Consider the following 17,211-nt stretch of genomic DNA (forward strand, 5'->3'; position numbering starts at 1 on the left):
GTGTAGGTGACAGCACAGACCCCTCACCTTAAATTACTGCCATCCTCTTCTCCAGCATGTTCCCTTTGACCGACAGAGTTTCACAACACATCTCAGCTGCTCCTCTCACCCCATAAACACCCACACTCAAATAACTGTATGCTCAAGGTCACTCTAAGGAACAGGAACTTGAAGATATCTAAAATAAAACAATCATAACTCATCTGATATATATATATATATATATATATATATATATATATATATATATATATATATGCTCCAGTATTTACATAATGTAAATGACTTGTTCAAAGCGGATAAATATATCCACACAGATTGAAAGCGGCATCCTGAGACACTTCTATCTAGTTTACTTCACTCTGGGTCAAAGGTCACCCATTCATACACGTCATTTTAACAGCAGCTTGTGACTGAATGGGGTAAAAGGCCATGTTTGTCCGATTGGTAAACAGAGTGGAGAGAAATAGCATGAGATAAAAACAGAGAGATGAAAGAGAAAAGTTATCTATTCTCTCACTCATTGATCTGTGTGCACGGGCCTGGGTGCTCACACACACCACTTTAGACACATAGGAGTTAAAGGGATAGTTCACCCAAAAATGAAAATTAAGTCATTAATTACTCACCCCCATGCTGTACCAAACCCGTAAGACCTTCGTTCGTCTTCAGAACACAAATGAAGATATTTTTGATTAAATTTGAGAGGTGGATCACTGCTACATAGGCTGCCTTAGGGATCGAAACTTGACGGCCCAGAAAGTCAATGAAGAAAATGTTTTAATATTCCATGTGACTACAGTGGTTCAACTATAGATTTATTAAGCGACGAGAATACTTTTTGTGCGAAAAAACAAACAAAAATAACGACTTTATTCGACTATTCCTTTTCTTCCTTGTAGGCCTGAAACGAGAGTTCGAGAGATTTCCACGACGCATGCGCGAGAACTGAACTGAAGTAGTTGAAGAAGATCGCAATTCTCGTGCATGTGTCGAGAAGCGTCGAAAATGTAAAAAATTTAATCACCAGAAACTCAAAATATTATGTTATTTGAACCAGATAAATTACGTTTATAAGTTTATTTGACAAAAGAAAAAAAGTTGTGATTACAAATCATGAAAATATATTTTTTACTTTTTTTTACTGTAAAAAAATATATTTTATTTTAAAAATATATGTTTAAAATATGAAAATAGATTATATATATATATATATATATATATATATATATATATTATTTATTTATTTATTTATTTATTTTTTTTTTGACAGATAGTGAAAATGCATTTGAATGTTTTAGACAGTTTCAGCTCCAGGTTTTTTTTTTTTTTTTTTTTTTTTTTTTTTTACCGTAATTTGACAAAGTCAGTTCAAAATTCAGTCTGAAAAAGTCAGTCTACTGATTACACCCTGAAGAAAAGTTCAGATATAATAATATATATATATATATATATATATATATATATATTGTATAATTTTGGAAAGTGATTTTAGTCTTAAATAAAAAGACTGTGTAAATAAAACAAAGTTTTTTTTGTTTTGTTTTTCTAGCTCTGAATTTATAATTAGTCTTATTGAGGATTAAATGAAGTGGTAAAGCAAAGTAAATAATATGAAAGGTAATCTAATGGCCTTTGTTTTGTAATGTGATATGTTCTTTACAGGAATGAGTTGAAGAAAGGGTTAGGCTTTGTAAAAATGAAGTGTTCTTAGAGTGCCCTCTCCAGGCCATTATACGTAAGCTGAAATAAAATGAAATATTTAAATGACATATAAATACTATAAAAACAAATCAAAGCTAAATAGAAATGTATAAAAATGACAAACACACATAAAATCACTTAATTAAAAAAAAAATCAAATAAACACTCATGAATTGAGTAAACCAATAAACATTATGTGTTTGGAGCAATAATGGAATCATTGGCTACATTTTAAAAAGGATAAATGCTTTTAATCATTTACTCACTCTCATGTTGTTTCGAAACCTGTATGACTTTTTTTCTTCTGTGGAACACAAGAACGGTGAGTTCAAACAACATTGCCACACAGTTTTCGATCAACATACGGTGAGTAAATTTGAGCAGAATTTACATTTTTGGGGAAACTGATATTTTCAACTGCATTAATTGTATTTTTGTTGGGGAAAAATAAAAATATAACCCTGTTTTTTGATATAAAAAAGACAAACATATTACACATTTATACAAACATTTTTATTGTATGACAGTATAGAATGGGGGCATCACTGAAATCCTTTGACACTGAAAAAATATATATTTTCATCAATTTCAATCAACCTCTGTATTAATCAACATATTTCAAAGCAAGAGCCGTTAATACTTCATGGACACATCGATGCACAGAGCTACAGCGGGTGTGCAAGATAAGTGACATTGTGTGGGCTCACATCCTCTTCACACACAAATTCATGTAAGGCACAATTTAAACACAACTAGCTATTTACATTAGTGGAAGAATTTGATCAATTCTACAAAAAAACGTCAACTGCGGGTAAGGTTTCGTAAAAGCAAGTACTGTAGATTGCATAGTCAAGTATTATCAGTGTAAATTGATAACAAACATAAATCATGAACAACAAATCCACTGTTTAAGGGGGACATGTGCCGGTTATTTGGTCTGGTGTCTGATGCATTAAGACAAAATAAACTCAAGACATAAAGCAGAATCTATAGGCAATACGATTCTGTGCAAATTAAAGATAGCACAAGAGGGAACATGCTTACTTCAGACACAGATTCTACATTCTGGACGAGTTTGCCATAGATGTGGTAGGAATCAAGTTTGCTGATGAGTTCAAGTCAATTGAGTGAGAAAATGAGGAGTCAACAAACAAGATGTGATGAGCTTCAATTTCTGCCAAAATCATTTTTAAAGGCAACTTTAAAGACTTACTATAGTGCATTTGGACATACTGTATGTTCAACATATGAATATCTTGAGCTATAAAGAGATACAGAAGGGACTACATGTGTATATATTTGACCTGGAATGAGATCAACCGGACACTCTAAATGGAAGATTTTACAGCGATTCCATAGAAGAACCATTTTGGTTGCTCAAAGAACCTTTTAATGAACAGTTCCTACAAGAACCCTGGTTTTCTTAATGTAAAAAGCATTTTAATAATCTAAAGAAACTTTTTCCACTATATATATATAAAAAAAGAAACAAACAAAATCATTTTGTGCAGAAAGGTTCCATTGATGTTAAAGGATCTTCATAAAACAATTAGGGCCAATAACCTTTATCTTTAAAGGGATAGTTCACTTTGAAATTAATTTTTGATATGTTTTAGCTTACCTCAATGGCATCCAAGATGTAGGTGTCTTTGTTTCCACAGTATTTTCAATTTTGATATTTTTAGGTCAAACCGTTCTTGTCTGTCAGTCATATAATGGAGGTTTATGGGGTCCACCTCAAAGAGCATGCACATACAAGTTCAAATTAAACATGATTTAATGACTTGCAAATGTAAGTACACATTGATGGCCTAAGACACGAAACGAGCGGTTTGTGTGAGAAAACGAACCTTATTTATATCGTTTTTACCTCTTGTAACCACAGCCACATCCAACTGATCTGAGGGCGCTTCTATCTGCGCAAGCACGCTGGAAAGCCCTGGAAGTGATCTCTTGCGTGTGTACGTCACTCATGGTTTACACAGAGTTTTCAGAAGTGTTATCCTTCACTGTGAAGATCTAAACATATTTAGATTTACAGGAAATTGCAATGGAAGACAATTTCGATATATCAACAGACAACGTTTTTTTGGCAATCGCGCAAGAGATCACTTCCGGCGCTTGCGCAGACCGAAGTGACCGTGCCTTTAGATCACTTAGACGTTGCAAGAGGTAAAAAAGTTATAAATACTGTTCGTTTTCTCACACAAACCGCTCGTTTCGTGTCTTAGGCCATCAATGTGTACGAGTCATTAAATCATGTTTAAATTGGACTCTGTGCATGCTCTTTGAGGTGGAACCCCTAAACCTGCGTTATATGACTGACAGACATAAACGGTTTGACCTAAAAATATCTAAATTGAAAATACTGTGGAAACAAAGACACCATCTTGGATGCCCTTGAGGTAAGCTAAAACATATCAAAAATGAATTTCAAAGTGACCTATCCCTATAAGAATGTAGTGTATTTTCTTAGAAACTTAAATGACATTATGGAAAAACTGAGATTGTATCCGAAAACAACCCCGTATATTAAATAGGGCACTATTTGAGGGGACAGCCATTTGTAGTGGTGTCTGAAACCATAGTGAAAATTATCGAGTACACTCATTCAATCCCAGATTGCACCTCAATAACGAGTGTACGACTGATGTACACTCAATGGCTAGAGAATACCCATAATGCACAGTGAGGGTCACGGAGAATGAATTCCTCATGTCTCGCCAGAAGTTGGCGTTCCAGAAAATTCCATTTTCCAAATCGCTGGTCCAATGTGGCTACAAGTAATAAACTCAGCAACATTGTGTCGTCCCACATATGGAACACGTGGATCTGGGCCAACACTATACTTATGTCTGGGGATTCCTTTTTAATTGATTATTAAATTGTTTATAGGTTTGCACATGCTAGTTTTCATGGCATAGTTCAAAATAAATCTTTTCATTACTTCTGGCGCTGCCAGTTTGCTACTTTTCAAATAGCCTTCCGGTGCACTCAGTGTCCGAATTCACTCAATCGTATTCATTCACTCCTTCAATTTGACTATATTAGTGGACTAATGTATGGAATAAGTGTATAGGGGTCGATTTTGAACACAGCTTGAGACTGAAACTGTGCCATTACACAATGACAACATTTCCTCACCAAAAGGAAAGTGGAAATATACACACATAAACAAACATACACATCGATACATGGCAAGTTTCAGTCGAAAGGCCATGCTCATACTGCACAAAAAAAAAAAAAAAAACTTGAAAAAAAAAAAACCCACATAAATATAACAGTTTATGTGCCAAAGGTCTTTTGCAGTGGTTACCAAATAAATCAATGTAGAAAGGAAAGGCCCCTTGGTGCTTAAACTCTCATCGCATACGTTTTCATAAATAACTAAGTATAACAAAATCAATGGCATTTACCTGAAGAGATTATGGTGACTTAGAGTGTTAACTAAATAGAGCACTATATTTACAATAAAGCTTAATCTTTGCCTTTCCTACATCATACAAAGAGGGTGCTGACAAACCGACTTACAGTAGGAAAATATAATTATTCTATAATGTTAGTGTTTCTTGATTATACATTTTTAGAGAGAAATAGAGAAGATAGGCTGCATCTGATATCATTGAGTGGCATGATAAATAAGAAGGCTTGGACGGAATATCATATGGATTTGTTGAAGATGGTTACCTGCTTACTAATACATATACTCAGTGCAAGTGTAAACAGGTTTCATTCATAGACACAATGGAACAATGTTAGTTAAGCGCTCTGTGTGAAGCAAATGTGCCAGTAGATCTTGAGGTTCCATTGCTATAAACGTTGAGACAGGTTTTTTTCTATATGTGTTCTTGAAGTTGTTTTTTTTTTGTCTATGGCTTTTCATAGAAGTAGCACCATACGTTCGTCGTTTGTTCGTAAATCTGGAAGATAAAGAGCAGATGCAATGCTGAGGCTGGTCTATACCCTCTTCATGCACACTTGACACCTGCTGATGTGAGTTCGTAGATTTCCGGCTTTTAGTGTTGTAGGGACAGGTTTCCTGTAACCACAATAAAAACAGATATTTAACAGGAGAACAGGAAAGTACATATTTCCATTTTTTATTAGTATTATTATTATTGTACGAATCTACTGTGATAAAAGAGCAGTTGACCAATCGTTGGAAGTGTGGAAACCATGGAAGTTTCTGCATTGGAATAAAATAATAATAATAATAATAGTCGTCTATTTCTTAAAATTCCTATTTTATATTATTTTTTTTTAAGTTAACATCTTGCAATTCAGACTCTCTCATAACTGTGAGCTTATATCTCATAATTTTGAGATAATATCTTGCAATTTGGCCTTTCCTTCTAAGAATTAGATGTTTTCGAATCTCCGAATTGGCCTTTTTAATTTATTTTTATTTTATTTGTAAAAGAAGTCTATAATATACTGCAATAGTTTATATGTCAAAATTGTCAGTTATAATCTTACAAAGTGTTCAAATTTCTCAGAATTTGATAATTTGGCATTTTTTTCTCTCACATATTTTCAGAATTTGGCAACAAATATCAAACCGATAATAAATTCTGAATTCTAATATGAATGTCCCAATTAAATTTTTTTTTTATTTCATCATGGAAACAGGATGTTATGTTGTGCTGGTCAATCTTCTTGAGTTAAATTTGTAATATATTATGGTAATATTCCAAAACTGCGTATATAATGATTATTCAATTTATTTATTAATCTAATTATTAAACTAATCATACAAAATATGAAATTCGATACATTTTTTGTTTAAATAGTTATTTAATTATATGCTTCACATGTTTGTACCATCAGTCCTAAGTAAATACTAAATAACAAGATATATCATATACAAGTCATTATTTTTCTGAAAGAATGTTTTAACTGCATATTGTTATTGTAAATTATTACAGTACCATGCAATGTAATGTAATGTGTAAAGTGGACACATTCTGAAAAACAAAATGTTGTTTTATTAGTTGTCTCTCAGTTGAGCTTAAGAATAAATTAAAATGTATTTGTACTTCTTATTTTTTTTAAGTTGACCTGGTTATTGGTTATATTAGACATGGGTTCTATTTAGCGATACATAAAAACAATTACATTTTTTTAAGATTTTGAATATTTCAAATAATATATATATATTTTTAAAACAGCTTCTGACATATTCTGTGTGAAGTCGAAGGAAAGAAAGGGTGCATCCATTAAAAGGGTAACTACATGAGAGTTCAGCCAGTTGTCAAGGAATATAAAGTGTAAAAGCTTACGTAAACATATCGCTGTCCTCTATGGTGGCTAACCAGAAGCTGTAGGAATTAGCATAGTAGTTGCAGGTGCCCCGACCATGACATTCGATGAAGGGAGCCGAACGAAATTCTTCCAGACAAGAGCCAGGAGAGGCCAGAGCCTGACCGGAGCCCTCAGCACCAGCACTGGTGTGCTATTACACAGACACACAAAGTGAGACGTCAACCGACCATTCACAAGTACACATTCTCACTGAATCGTCCTTGGGAATTATGAATGTAAACATATTTAGCTTCCTATGTTTGGAAAGAATGAATCGTTCAAGAATGATTGGGGTGATGTTGTACAGTGAATCTAAAAAATAAGAATATGATTAAAAATATATATATTTTTAAAAATATTTGAGTTTATTTAATATGACAACAATATTATAATAATTGTTTTATAAGATAAAACAAGGATATATTTTGCAATAATACTATTGTATTGTAAAAATAAATCTATAAAAAAAACAAGTATTTAATAAAAAAAAGAATAAAAATGATTTCATATATAATTCATAATACTAATATTTCTGTCTAAATTTCTTAATTTTTTGAACTTTTAAAACATTGAACTTTTATTTTGGTGAGTTACCGGCAAATAAATATTTGTGCAGCCATTTTCAGAGTGAAGCACAGCACTGCGTTCGTTCAAGACAAGAAACACTGTCTCTCTGAAACCTGCAGCATTTATGTAAATAATTTGCCGCCTAAGTGATTTGACTATCACATTAAGAAATATGGTGATACCGAGTTTTTTTTTTTTTAATATACTATGGTACAACCCTATAAAAACAATTCTCCTCACCATGACGAAAGAATATCCGATCCAGAGAGAATCCCAACCGCGAGGGCAGGTTGGGATCTGGATGGTCTGGCTGTGCACTGCTATCACCATAGCAGGAGCCTCACAAACTGCACATCTGTCACAGGAAAACATACATGCACATGAGTAGGAAGAGGAATTGTTAGTCATGGAAATAGCAAATATTTCATAAAAGATCTCAAACCTGCTGATGAAGGGTTTGATGCTCTGACCGGTAACAGGGGCCATGCTCATTGGCATAGGCTCGGGAGAGGTGAGCCAGTAGGAATAGTCATTACGAGATGCAAAATTACATACGTTGTTGATGTTGCAGAAGAGGAAAGGCATTGGGCTGAACTTCCTTAGGCAGCTACCAGCTGTACCTATAGAGTAAATAGAGCAGGAATGTCAGGGACAATTTAACTATGATTTATATTCCATAAAAACTACTCTACCTTTTATTTTCTCTCTCTATTTTGCTTACCAAGGCTGCATTTATTTGATCAGAAACTCAGTAAAAACAGTAATATTGTGAAATATTATTAAAATAAAATAAAAATGTTTTCTATTATTATTACAATTATATCTGAATATATTTTAAAATGAAATCATTACTCCAGACTTCAGTGCCACATGATCCTTCAGAAATCATTCTAAAAAGCTGATTGGCTGCTCAATTATTATCAACTATTATTGGTGTTCAATTATTATTAATAGTTCTCATAATCAATGCATTTGTTTGCTGCTTAACAATTTTGGATGGATAGAAAGTTCAAAAGAACAGCATTTATTTGAAATAGAAACGCATTGCAACCTTATAAATTACTTTACTGTCACTTTTGATTAATGCAATGCATCCTTGCTGTGTAAAAATATTAATTAATTATTAATTTTACTTTCATTTATTTATTTATTTTTGAATGGTATTACCTCAAGGTTGCCAAAAAAATTTGTTTTCAACATTATTAATATTAGTGTTGCTATAAAAATTGTGTGATTACTGTGCTGACCTAGGTCTTGCCCATGTGATCTCTCGTTGCCCTGGACATAAAGCAGCGAATATCCATCGTAAATCAGTGTTGTTCCATCAGGACATTGTGGAACATCAATATTCTGACTGTGGCGAGTTACAAGGAAGCCATGGTCCATTGAGGAAGGGCCAGGAGGGCCGATGTGACCCGGGATGCCATCAGGCCCTGAGGGCCCAGGGTGCCCTCTGGGGCCTGCAGAAAAGAGAATTTGGGGAATAAAAAAGAGATCAGTGAGCATAAGCGATCCTATGAATGAAAGTCATTTCAGTTTTGCTGAAATTTCCAGAACTTTCCTCCAGTTCTTCTGACTCGGACTGGTAATGTCTGTTAACATAATTGGAGAATCTGTGCACCTACCAGAAGGTCCAGTCTGTCCAGGCTCTCCTTTGGCTCCAGGATGTCCATCATAGCCAGGTGTCCCATCAGATCCTTTTAAACCCTGAGGTCCCATCACACCTAGGAGAGAGGTTTTTTGTTAAGAGATGTCAACTTTTTTCATAGACTTGTAAGTTCAGATGGTTAAAAGACTCACCCTGTTGTCCTTTCAGTCCAGGGAGGCCTTGAATTCCAATTAGACCTTGGGGACCCTGTGGTCCTGGACGACCAGGATCGCCCTTTACATATGTGTGTGGCCCAGGGGGTCCAGGGGGGCCTTCGTTACCTCAAAATAAAAATATCAAATGCAGAAATTCAGTAAAACTTAACATAGAAAATAGAACATTCGTACGTAAATTGTCATTTTATTATAGTTGCTACACCACATATCCAGGTGTTTCGAATAGGGATTTGTGGAAGCAATTTGAATCTATAATCGTGAACACATCAACAGTCATCAAGCAATATAATCTGAATTATATTCTCAGAATGATATAATATACTAAATTTAATCATTAATTTTATGAACAATTATGGACAATATAAAGCAATACAATTGAAGTATACTATTAATATAATATTAGCTATACAATTAAAAAAGTTTATCTGAATAAACTGGGTTTATCTGGATAAACATGGATAGACACTAACGATACAATTTAATGAAAATCTAAGTTTTGTTCATACCTTTGAGACCTGGGAATCCTCTATCACCTGCATCACCCTTTAATCCAAACACTCCTACCTCACCCTTCATACCTGGAATGAAAGACACTCAATCTACCATCTCTGTCAAGTATTGCTTTATATAAATATGAAGGATGACACAAAAGGACAAATAAATTGCACTTCATCATTCTGTCAAGTCAAATTTCATCTTAAATCTTACCAGGGAAACCAGGAACACCTTGTGTTCCAGCCTCCCCCTTTTGTCCATTATAACCAGGCAATCCAGGTTCACCCTACATAGCACAAATGTGTTAATTGATACCCTATCAATATAAAGACACGTTTCATTTTAGAAGATGTAACCTTTACAAACTCACATGGCCACCAATGAAACCTTTGTCTCCTTTATACCCTTGAGAGCCTTGTGATCCAGGGCTGCCAACATCTCCCTTCTCTCCTTTAGATCCAACATTGCCTGGAAAGCCAGGTTGGCCTGGAACACCAGTCGTACCTGCAGTGCAAATTTTAACTGGGTGTAAGATGATGCAGGCCACATTCACAGTCATGCTTTAGAGTATGCAGTCCAATACAGTTCAGTTATTAACAAGAGTAACAACTATAACATTGTATAATCATAGTGAAACCCGCAAACTGTTTGACTACTAACAAGAAAATGATTGAGAATGTTTAGGATTCACCTTTTTCTCCTGGCGGCCCCTGAGGTCCCTTGTCCCCTTTAGGCCCCTCCATTGATTCTCCTGGAAGTCCTCTCTCTCCAGGTTGACCTAGGTCCCCTGAGAATCCTTGCGCTCCTTTATCACCTTTGGTTCCAGGAATACCTGGACCCCCGGGAATGCCAGGAAGACCAGGGTTGCCTTTGTCACCTGTGTGGAGACAAGGAGAAGTGTTAATGTTTAATATCCTCAAAATTGAAAAATGCATTCATTTTTAGTAGAACTCGTAGTCCTCCATAAATGACAACCGAATTCTTGAGGACCCGTGATTCTAACCTTTGCTGCCAGGCTCTCCGCGGGATCCTGGCAGTCCTTTCCCAGGTAAACCTGAAGAAACAGAACAATTGTTTGTCTTTAGATCATCGGGTCTCTTTCACAAACCATGTGTACAGTATGCACACATTTGTGTGAGAATAATGCGTAGAAATGTTTCAACAAAGAAAACATGATTCATAAACTTTGTATTGTAAATCAAGTGTTTCAACTGGTTTTGAGGATGGTACACTTGGCATTGCTCGAGGATTTTAGATCCTTAGAGCGCGTCACCTTTAGAGCTACACAATCTCACCGGGTTCTCCTCTAACTCCAGTGAATCCAGGAATTCCATCTACCCCTGGTTCACCTTTGTCCCCATATGGACCTGGAGGACCCTGCAGACCAGGTTCACCTAATCCAAAAAAAAAAATCCAAACCAAATGTTTGTGGCACATTTGAAGCTTGCTGTAAAGTAACTTTATGCACATTTATTTTGTCTTTCTCAGAAGGGTTCTACATACAGTAGGACAGAAACGTTCTGAATGTGTTTAGCAACATTAAATGGGTGCCTTATTAAACTGTATTTCAGTTTACCTGGACGCCCTGCTAACCCAGGATCTCCTGGGGAGCCCGGCAAACCACTGACACCTTTCTCGCCTGGCTTCCCTGGACTGCCTGCTCATGAATGAAAGACACATTGTATTGTATTATTGTCCAAAAAAAGTTAACACATTAAGTGTAATGTGCAAAATTTAAGTGTAAATGCATTGATCTTTGGAATTATCTTGCCTTGGTAACCAATCAATCCTGTGTCTCCTTTAGTTCCGTGAGATCCAGGACTCCCTGGGATACCCATTGTACCCTTCTGTCCCTTATATCCAGGTTCACCAGGGAAACCAGGGGCTCCTACATTTCCCTGTAATGATGTGTCAAAGGAAGATATTTATTGGAATTGATAAAGTGCAAATTTACACTTATTTATAATCATAGTATGAGTCTCATACAACAGCACAAACCTTCGGTCCAGGGGGACCGGTGATTCCTTTCGCCTCTGGACCAGGATCTCCTTTATCTCCTTTGGGGCCATCAAAACCCTTAAATCCAGGGTGCCCCGGCAACCCACCAACACCTTTAAGACCTTTTGGCCCAGTCGAACCTAAAGAACCACAAAATGGTCATTAAGAAACGGCCTAAACAAAAGTACCCTGACAGTGGAACAGCCATGGTTCAACACCTGCCTGTAGACTAATGCTAAGAACCTTTATAATACATTCAGCTCAACTGCTAACCAGTCTACCCACATCCTAGGCACCAAACACAACAAACTAAAAATAAAAGCGTTAAACACTCTTCAGCCTAACAGCCTAAGTTATATGGCTTATTGCATTCTAAACCGCAACCTCCACAATATTTGAGCTGCATGTGGGCGGACTGAAGACTAGGGTTGAGATAATTAGTTGTTTATATATTAGTTGGATAGTTAGTTTACGGCTTTTCTTCCTGCAGTTGAAGTGTGATCTGTTGGATCTGGTGAGTTATTTATTTGTTCAAATGTTCTTTTAGTAATAACAAAATAAGGCAAAAATGAAAGTCTGGTTTGATCAAAAGGCAGAAAACAGGGAATTCAATTCTGGAGATCAGGTTTTGATGATGCTTCCAATGACTGGTTCCACTTTTCTGCTAATTTTTCTGGACCCTATATTGTGCTTGAACAACTTTCTGAACAAAATTATATGATTTCCACTCCGGATAGGAAGAAGGCGGCTCGCTGTGCCATGTAAATTTATTGAAGCCTCATTTGTTCCGTGCAACAAGACCAAACGTCACGGTCGGAGGTGCTGAAATTAAATCTAAGTGAAAGTGGTTCTTTGTTAGATGGAGTTAAGAAGGATATTTTTGACAAATATTTAATTAACTCCGTAATTCTCGGGAGTTAAAGAGACTGGAGATTATGCTTGGGCATTTATCTCAAGATAATAGTAAGGAATTAATACATCTGATAACAAAGTTTCAAGTGTTTTTTTATTCAGCATTATATTGATGTCAGTGACTCCCATCTTATTCTACAGCGATTTTATCGTGTGTCTCCTGAAAAACTAAAACTTTTGGAATCGGAGGTTATATCTTTTGGACTTGCAGAACAATCTAGTTCCAGTTGGGCTTCTCCTTGTCTACTAGTTACGAAACCGGATGATAAACAAGTTAATTGTGAGAATTGTTAATCTAATTTACAGAACTTAATCTAAAGTATTACCCATTTTCTTTCTTTCTTTCTTTCTTTCTTTCTTTCTTTCTTTCTTTCTTTCTTTCTTTCTTTCTTTCTTTCTTTCTTTCTTTCTTTCTTTCTTTCTTTCTTTCTTTCTTTCTTTCTTTCTTTCTTTCTTTCTTTCTATTACCCATTTTTCGTTTTTTTTATTAATTATTATTTTTATATTAACCCACATAGAGAAGAGTAGAGTAGTATATGCACCTGGATATCCCATGTCTCCTCTTGGACCTGTCTCTCCAGGTTCTCCAACACGTCCCGGGTCACCAGGGATTCCAGAGTCTCCTTTCTGACCTACAGTGTATACACAGTAATCGAATAACGTTCTCATAATAACATTATTGTATGATAGTGCTTAACATCTATCATAATTTTAAACAGACGTTTAAAAGTCCGATTTTTGCTTTAGTAGAGACTAACCTGGCTGTCCAGGTGATCCTGGCATTCCATCTTTTCCTTGCATTCCAGGGTCTCCACGTATTCCAGGGTTCCCCCTATCTCCAGAAGGACCAGGATCACCTGAGAGACAAATCTTTTTTTTTTTTATTTGTTTACATTTCACTAATTTTCAACAGCAAAATCTTTGATTATTGCTTTTGTTGAATGCCACCAATCCAGAAATGTGTTTTTCCTTAACATTTAACCAAAGATTATTGCTATTTACTTGCATCTGTTAATATTTTTACTGTTAAATTACTTGCATAATTTGGCTTAAGGCGAGACACTACAGGTGATTAGTTTTTTTTTTTAACTAGCAGATATCACCATAAAACTTTCCCAGTTGATTACCTACATTATATATTACAAGTGTTCTGTAATTTAATGTTTAAATATGCAAATTATGCATTATCTAATTAAATATGCACTAATTTGCATATATTTCAAAAATCTGAGGATTGGATAAAGTCAGGTTCAAAATATTTTTTTCATTGTGTTCACATTTTAGAATTTATACGTTTGTTATCCTGTACATTAGAATAACAAAGTTTCGTAAAATAAAGACCTAAATGTGTATTTAAGTCTGAAAGAAGGCATTATTGAAGACAAATATCCCAAAATCTCAAAATTTACCAGTGAAAAAAAAAATAAAAAAATTGCCTGCCGTGTTTCACCTTAAAAGATATAGCTTGTCCAGTTGTTCTACAGTCATCAAGACTACACAAAAAATTTCATTGGTTTAGATCTTGAAAGCTCAATGGCAAACACCTTCTGCTCTCTGTACCTCTGTCTCCTCGGTCTCCTTTATCTCCTTTAAAGTTCACCATATCCACATCAGTCATGTTACCAGGTGGCCCCTGTAGACCCTGTTCTCCCCTCTCACCCTTGGGACCTGAATCACCAAACTCTCCTCTGATCCCAATCAAACCAGGGTCACCTGAAAGAGACAGAGCAACCATCAAGAAGATTAAGCTAATGCAACTCTGCAGGGGCCATCTTGTTCAGTCCAAATAAAAAAAGAATAGCCTTAAATGTGTTTTCATACCTCTTTGTCCAGGTTCTCCTGGGTTTCCTGTGGAACCTGGAAATCCAGGGGTTCCTGTTATTCCCATGCTTCCAATTTCTCCTTTTGGACCTGAAAAAAAAAAAAAATCAAAATATGAATCAACTTAAAACAAACAAGTATGTGTCAAGAGAATGCCAGAAAATGGGTATCAAAAAAGCACTCACCACGTTCACCAGGGAAGCCATCTTTTCCAGGAATTCCTGGTTCACCAGGAAAACCCTTAGATCCTGTTAGACCTGGGAAACCAGGGCTACCCTTGTCTCCTGGAGGGCCAGGCATGTCCAGACCAGGTAGACCTTGATAACCTTTTTCACCTTTTATACCAATCCGACCTGGGATTTCATCAAGGCATGTTACAAACCATGTAAGATGTGAACATCAATGAATGTGTGTGCATAGTCTACCAAAATGCACCACTGAGCGCCACAGGAAGTCATTTCTGCCAGTGACCATCAAGCTTTATAACTCTTCCCTATAAGTGTCTGACATAGGAACCGTTAGTTAGTGAGTTTTTAAATATAATATGGATGTGTTTTATTATAACATGTCCATATTACGGAAATTATTATGTTTATTATACAGTATATGTGGGCAATTGTGACAAAGAATTTCCCCTTGGGGATTAATAAAGTATTACTTACTTACTTACTTTTTTTACTTACTATTTTTTTCCATGTTTCACATAGGACTCAGTGTGCAAGGTTTCTGTGCGTAACGAATTTTTAGGCTGACGAACACGAAAAAACGCATACGAAAATTTCGGACTCAGTGTGCAATGGCCTTCAGTGTGCAATGGCCTTAACTAACAGTTGCAAGGAATTGCTGACATGTTTCAAAACGATGCTGTGTTTGAGCCAACAAGACAGTGATTAAGGCAATATAAAGTTAGATTTGGAAACGCATACACCCAACTCAGAAACCAATTAAAACCTATGATGAAAAAATTTACTTGCATGGTGTCAAAACACTCTTTGTCCAGTATCTTCACAAAATATTATCAAAACTTTCCACAAATTCGCGGGAGACCATCTTCTGGCAGCGAGAGAAAAAGAGTGGAAAGACAACCTGCATGATCCTGACTAACTATGTAAAAGGTCCGTGTTTCATTTAACCCCGCGTTAGATTGTGCCCCTCGCTCCCCTACACCTGTGTAGGTGTTACTCGCTTGAAAAAACTCACCAAGGGGTCCAGGGCTTCCAGGTGGTCCCATTGGTCCAGGTAGTCCAGGTTCTCCAAGTCCTGGAGGACCTGGCGGCCCCACCGCACCATGAGCTCCAGGTGGCCCATAGTTACCTGGGAAAATCCAAATGAATTTAAAGTAATTAAACCCCCTGAACTCATCCTATTTAATTTCCTGCAAACCATCTCTCAAACACAGTTATTGCCAAGAGTGGCTTACTTCAATGCTCTATTTTCCGCCTAGCATGCACAATACAACCTATACAAAGTATCCAAAACATGCCTGATCTACAGTCAACCTAAAAGTACAATTTTGCCCAATACATTTAACTCTGTGCAGAGCTGTTTAGTTCATTAACCTAAATTCACAATTACCATCCTAAGATTGGGTGGTCTTGATGAATTTATATTCAAAGAACTTTTGTGATGCCATATTCAAAAAATCATCAAAAAGTGCATATATAACCTAGGTTCCCAGAGAAGGAACTCAATGCTGCGTCACTTCATTGATGCGATAGGGATGCTTCCCTGAAAATGACATCTTAAGCACTACTGGCCACAGCACTCATATGCTGTAACTAGGTGTGCTGACCCGTTATAAACACCTTTATAACGATCAAGTTAATTGAGCTCTATGCGCAATTTTAGGTGTCTAAATACAAATATGACTATTATTAGGAATTTACCACCTCTGGCTCACTTTGAGGTTATTATTTTATTTTTTCTGAGTTTGCAAAGTGACAAAATGAATGAAAACAAAACTAATGTTATGGTCCACACTTGTATTGTCCCAGTTTCTGAATTTGATGTTATCAGAGGCTAAATGCAAACACAATTTTTTAATCTACTTTTGAGTCTTACAAAAATCAATTAAGTGGAAGCTGCCACTGCTGGCTAGTGTTTAAACACTTAATTTAACTACTGTGGCAAAAAGACTTAGCGGCTGTATATGTTTTCAGCGTGAATGCCGCGAAAAACAGACACAACACATATAAAGTGGGAAAGAGCTTTGCGGTTGACTGTACAACAAGATTTGACAAAAAATTGGAGGTATATTTTTACAGACTGCTATAGAAAGAGCAGTTGATACGAAATGGATCGGTGCAATTCACAGAAGCAACTGGACTCCAGTCAGTGAATTGTGGATCATTTTATGTCAATATGCTGAATTTAGGTGTAAAACCATACCCATATATTTTGTATTGTTATTATATATATTAACATCTCATCAAGTAAATATTTATCATTGCATATTCTGCATTATTGCATGTCTTTTAATAAACACTGACCAAATGAAAACTATAAAGTTTTAGGGCTGGATGATATGATGATGTATTTAGGCTATATATAACACTGATATAAGTGACACCCTGATTTAGACGTACCTAT

The 17,211-nt window shown here is 35.8% G+C and overlaps 1 protein-coding gene across 2 annotated transcripts in view; it reads right to left on the minus strand.

Moving 5' to 3' along the window:
• Positions 1–5,558: 5,558 nt before the first annotated feature.
• The window catches only part of col4a1 (collagen, type IV, alpha 1), a 61,822-nt gene continuing 50,169 nt past the window's right edge, over positions 5,559–17,211 (minus strand). For both annotated transcript variants that reach the window (XM_089133337.1, XM_039683586.2), the window contains exons 31-52: positions 15,823–15,936; positions 14,808–14,975; positions 14,623–14,712; positions 14,362–14,514; positions 13,560–13,658; positions 13,344–13,433; positions 11,890–12,029; positions 11,663–11,789; positions 11,468–11,548; positions 11,187–11,285; positions 10,895–10,945; positions 10,583–10,768; positions 10,262–10,395; positions 10,105–10,177; positions 9,903–9,974; positions 9,373–9,501; positions 9,198–9,296; positions 8,820–9,032; positions 8,015–8,192; positions 7,813–7,927; positions 6,984–7,156; positions 5,559–5,743 (exon numbers count right to left, since the gene is read on the minus strand). In XM_089133337.1, the coding sequence (XP_088989463.1) occupies positions 5,662–5,743; positions 6,984–7,156; positions 7,813–7,927; positions 8,015–8,192; positions 8,820–9,032; positions 9,198–9,296; positions 9,373–9,501; positions 9,903–9,974; positions 10,105–10,177; positions 10,262–10,395; positions 10,583–10,768; positions 10,895–10,945; positions 11,187–11,285; positions 11,468–11,548; positions 11,663–11,789; positions 11,890–12,029; positions 13,344–13,433; positions 13,560–13,658; positions 14,362–14,514; positions 14,623–14,712; positions 14,808–14,975; positions 15,823–15,936 (2,666 nt within the window). In that variant the 3' untranslated portion in view covers positions 5,559–5,661. The remainder of the gene's footprint in view (positions 5,744–6,983; positions 7,157–7,812; positions 7,928–8,014; positions 8,193–8,819; positions 9,033–9,197; positions 9,297–9,372; positions 9,502–9,902; positions 9,975–10,104; positions 10,178–10,261; positions 10,396–10,582; positions 10,769–10,894; positions 10,946–11,186; positions 11,286–11,467; positions 11,549–11,662; positions 11,790–11,889; positions 12,030–13,343; positions 13,434–13,559; positions 13,659–14,361; positions 14,515–14,622; positions 14,713–14,807; positions 14,976–15,822; positions 15,937–17,211) is intronic.

The sequence above is a fragment of the Pimephales promelas genome, chromosome 7 (genome assembly GCF_988280905.1).
Source record: "Pimephales promelas chromosome 7, fPimPro1.hap1.1, whole genome shotgun sequence".
In the NCBI taxonomy this organism is placed as follows: Eukaryota; Metazoa; Chordata; class Actinopteri; order Cypriniformes; family Leuciscidae; genus Pimephales; species Pimephales promelas.